This window comes from Salvelinus sp. IW2-2015, linkage group LG17 (assembly GCF_002910315.2).
Source record: "Salvelinus sp. IW2-2015 linkage group LG17, ASM291031v2, whole genome shotgun sequence".
NCBI lineage: Eukaryota > Metazoa > Chordata > Actinopteri > Salmoniformes > Salmonidae > Salvelinus > Salvelinus sp. IW2-2015.
The window spans coordinates 4,202,650-4,205,696 of NC_036857.1; the positions used below are offsets into that span (position 1 = coordinate 4,202,650).

General features: G+C 47.3%; 1 protein-coding gene across 1 annotated transcript in view; it reads left to right on the forward strand.

The window, feature by feature from the left end:
* Window positions 1-2,452, forward strand: part of top1b (DNA topoisomerase Ib) — a 20,668-nt gene extending 18,216 nt beyond the window's left edge. Inside the window, exons 11-12 of the mRNA XM_024006291.2 lie at window positions 1,984-2,106; window positions 2,238-2,452. Of these exons, the coding sequence (XP_023862059.1) occupies window positions 1,984-2,106; window positions 2,238-2,429 (315 nt within the window). The 3' untranslated portion in view covers window positions 2,430-2,452. The remainder of the gene's footprint in view (window positions 1-1,983; window positions 2,107-2,237) is intronic.
* Window positions 2,453-3,047: the final 595 nt, after the last annotated feature.

Genomic DNA, 3,047 nt, shown 5'->3' on the forward strand with positions numbered 1-3,047 from the left:
GACAACAGTAAAGAAGACAGTGAAAATAACAGTACATTTAAGTCATTTAGCAGACGCTCTTATCCAGAGCGACTTACAAATTGGTGCATTCACCTTATGAAATCCAGTGGAACAACCACTTTACAATAGTGCATCTAACTCTTTAAGGGGAGGGGTGGGGTTAGGAGAGTTACTTTATCCTAGGTATTCTTAAAGAGGTGGGGTTTCAGGTGTCTCCGGAAGGTGGTGATTGACTCCGCTGACCTGGCGTCGTGAGGAGTTTGTTCCACCATTGGGGTGCCAGAGCAGCGAACAGTTTTGACTGGGCTGAGCGGGAACTGTACTTCTCAGAGTAGGGAGGCGAGCAGGCCAGAGGTGGATGAACGCAGTGCCTTGTTTGGGTGTAGGGCCTGATCAGAGCCTGAAGGTACGGAGGTGCCGTTCCCCTCACAGCTCGTAGGCAAGCACCATGGTCTTGTAGCGGATGCGAGCTTCAACTGGAAGCCAGTGGAGAGAGCGGAGGAGCGGGGTGACGTGAGAGAACTTGGGAAGGTTGAACACCAGACGGGCTGCGGCGTTCTGGATGAGTTGTAGGGGTTTAATGGCACAGGCAGGGAGCCCAGCCAACAGCGAGTTGCAATAATCCAGACGGGAGATGACAAGTGCCTGGATTAGGACCTGCGCCGCTTCCTGTGTGAGGCAGGGTCGTACTCTGCGAATGTTGTAGAGCATGAACCTACAGGAACGGGTCACCGCCTTGATGTGAGTTGAGAACGACAGGGTGTTGTCCAGGATCACGCCAAGGTTCTTTGCGCTCCTGGGAGGAGGACACAATGGAGTTGTGTCAACCGTGATGGCGAGATCATGGAACGGGCAGTCCTTCCCGGGAGGAAGAGCAGCTCCGTCTTGCCGAGTTCAGCTGAGGTGGTGATCCGTCATCCACACTGATATGTCTGCCAGACATGCAGAGATGCGATTCGCCACCTGGTTATCAGAGGGGGAAAGGAGAAGATTAATTGTGTGTCGTCTGCATAGCAATGATAGGAGAGGCCATGTGAGGATATGAAGAGCCAAGTGACTTGGTGTATAGCGAGAATAGGAGAGGGCCTAGAACAGCGCGCTGAAACCACTGTTGTGTCGTCTGCAAACTTAATGATGGTGTTGGAGTCGTGCCTGGCCATGCAGTCGTGGGTGAACAGGGAGATCAGGAGGGGACTGAGCACACACCCCTGGGGAGCTCCAGTGTTGAGGATCAGCGTGGCAGATGTGTTGCTACCTACCCTCACCACCTGGGGGCGGCCCGTCAGGAAGTCCAGGATCCAGTTGCAGAGGGAGGTGTTTAGTCCCAGGATCCTTAGCTTAGTGATGAGCTTTGTGGGCACTATGGTGTTGAACGCTGAGCTGTAGTCAATGAATAGCATTCTCACATAAGTGTTCCTTTTGTCCAGATGGGAAAGGGCAGGCAACCTTTACCTTTATGTGTGTATTGGATTATGGGGGTGTTATTTACMTGCATGCTGCAGCGTTSACACTTGGATGCTGTATATCATTGTGCCCTGAGGTTCATTACTGGCTCTGGTTTTAAAACTCACCACTGTTCCTGATATCTAGAAGTAGGTTGGGCCTCTTTAACCTCCAGAAGAGAGCAGCATTTTATGTTAATTATCTATAAAGCGTTAATGCAAATATTTCCAATTTATCTGACATCTTTGATCTCTTATAGARTTACTCATTCTAAAACGATGTCAATGAATTACATTACACTTCAGATATGCTACACCTTACATGTGGAACAATTTACAAAAAACTGTTAGAATGGATGTTCTAGTGCCTCTTGGGCCATTAAAAAAATWGATTTCTGATCTTTTAAATGTTAATTGTGATTGTTTTTCATAATGTCCATGTTTTTTCTTTGTATTGAAAACAGGGCTCTACTGCAAATGAGACCTTAGTCTCAGTTGATCCTCTGTATAAATAAAACTTTATTCTGTCCTTTAACCCCAGGAAATGACATCGGAGGAGAAGTCAAAGATCACAGATATAAACAAGTGTAACTTCACGGAGATAAGCGAGTACTTCAAGGCCCAATCAGAGGCCCGGAAACAGATGTCCAAAGATGAGAAACTGGTGAGGCCCTGAACCAACATGTGCACACGCGCGCACACACACAGACACACACATACAGTACACATACAGTACACACGTCTACAACTCGCACACCCTCCAACGTTCTCCAATGTTATTCCAACGTTTTCCAGAAAATCAAAGAGGAGAATGAGCGTATCCTCCAGGAGTATGGTTTCTGTGTGATGGACAACCATAAGGAGCGAATTGGAAACTTCCGYATCGAGCCTCCCGGTCTGTTCAGGGGGCGTGGGGACCACCCAAAGATGGGCATGCTGAAACGCCGCATCCGCCCTGAAGACATCATTATCAACTGCAGCAAGTGAGTCTCCCCATCTTCATCATCATCAGTTGGAAAGAGGGTGATGAATGAGCATTGCGAGGGATTGTTGGTAGAACGGTAGCCAAGTGGTTAGAGCGTTGGACTAGCAACCGAAATGCTACATCAAATCCCAGAGYTGACAAGGCAAAARTCTGTCGTTCTGCCCCTGAACAAGGCAGTTAACCCACTGTTCCTAGGCCGTCATTGTAAATAAGAATTTGTTCTTAACTGACTTGCCTAGTTAAATAAAAAAAATTAAAAATCTATGGATCACCAAGAAGTTTTGTGTTCCTACCACAAGAGGTCCCTGTATACCACTATATATTTGAGTGGTACGCTATTGAGGCCTGCAACAATCACATTGAATTGCTTGCCAAGTTGTGCCTGCTCCTGTATAGATTCTATCGGCATCATGTGTAAGGGTGTGAACCTATGTCTCGTGAGAAGAGAACATGTTATTGGGACATTGTGTTTTGTGGGAGTTTTATGTTCCTGACATCACACACTTTTTTTTCTACGGTGACGGGATTTCTTATTGTGCGTGTGTGTTTTTATGTAAATGAGTCCTCCACCCCTCTGCGCCATTGTTATGTTCCTCTGTTCTCTCTCTTATCCCACCCCC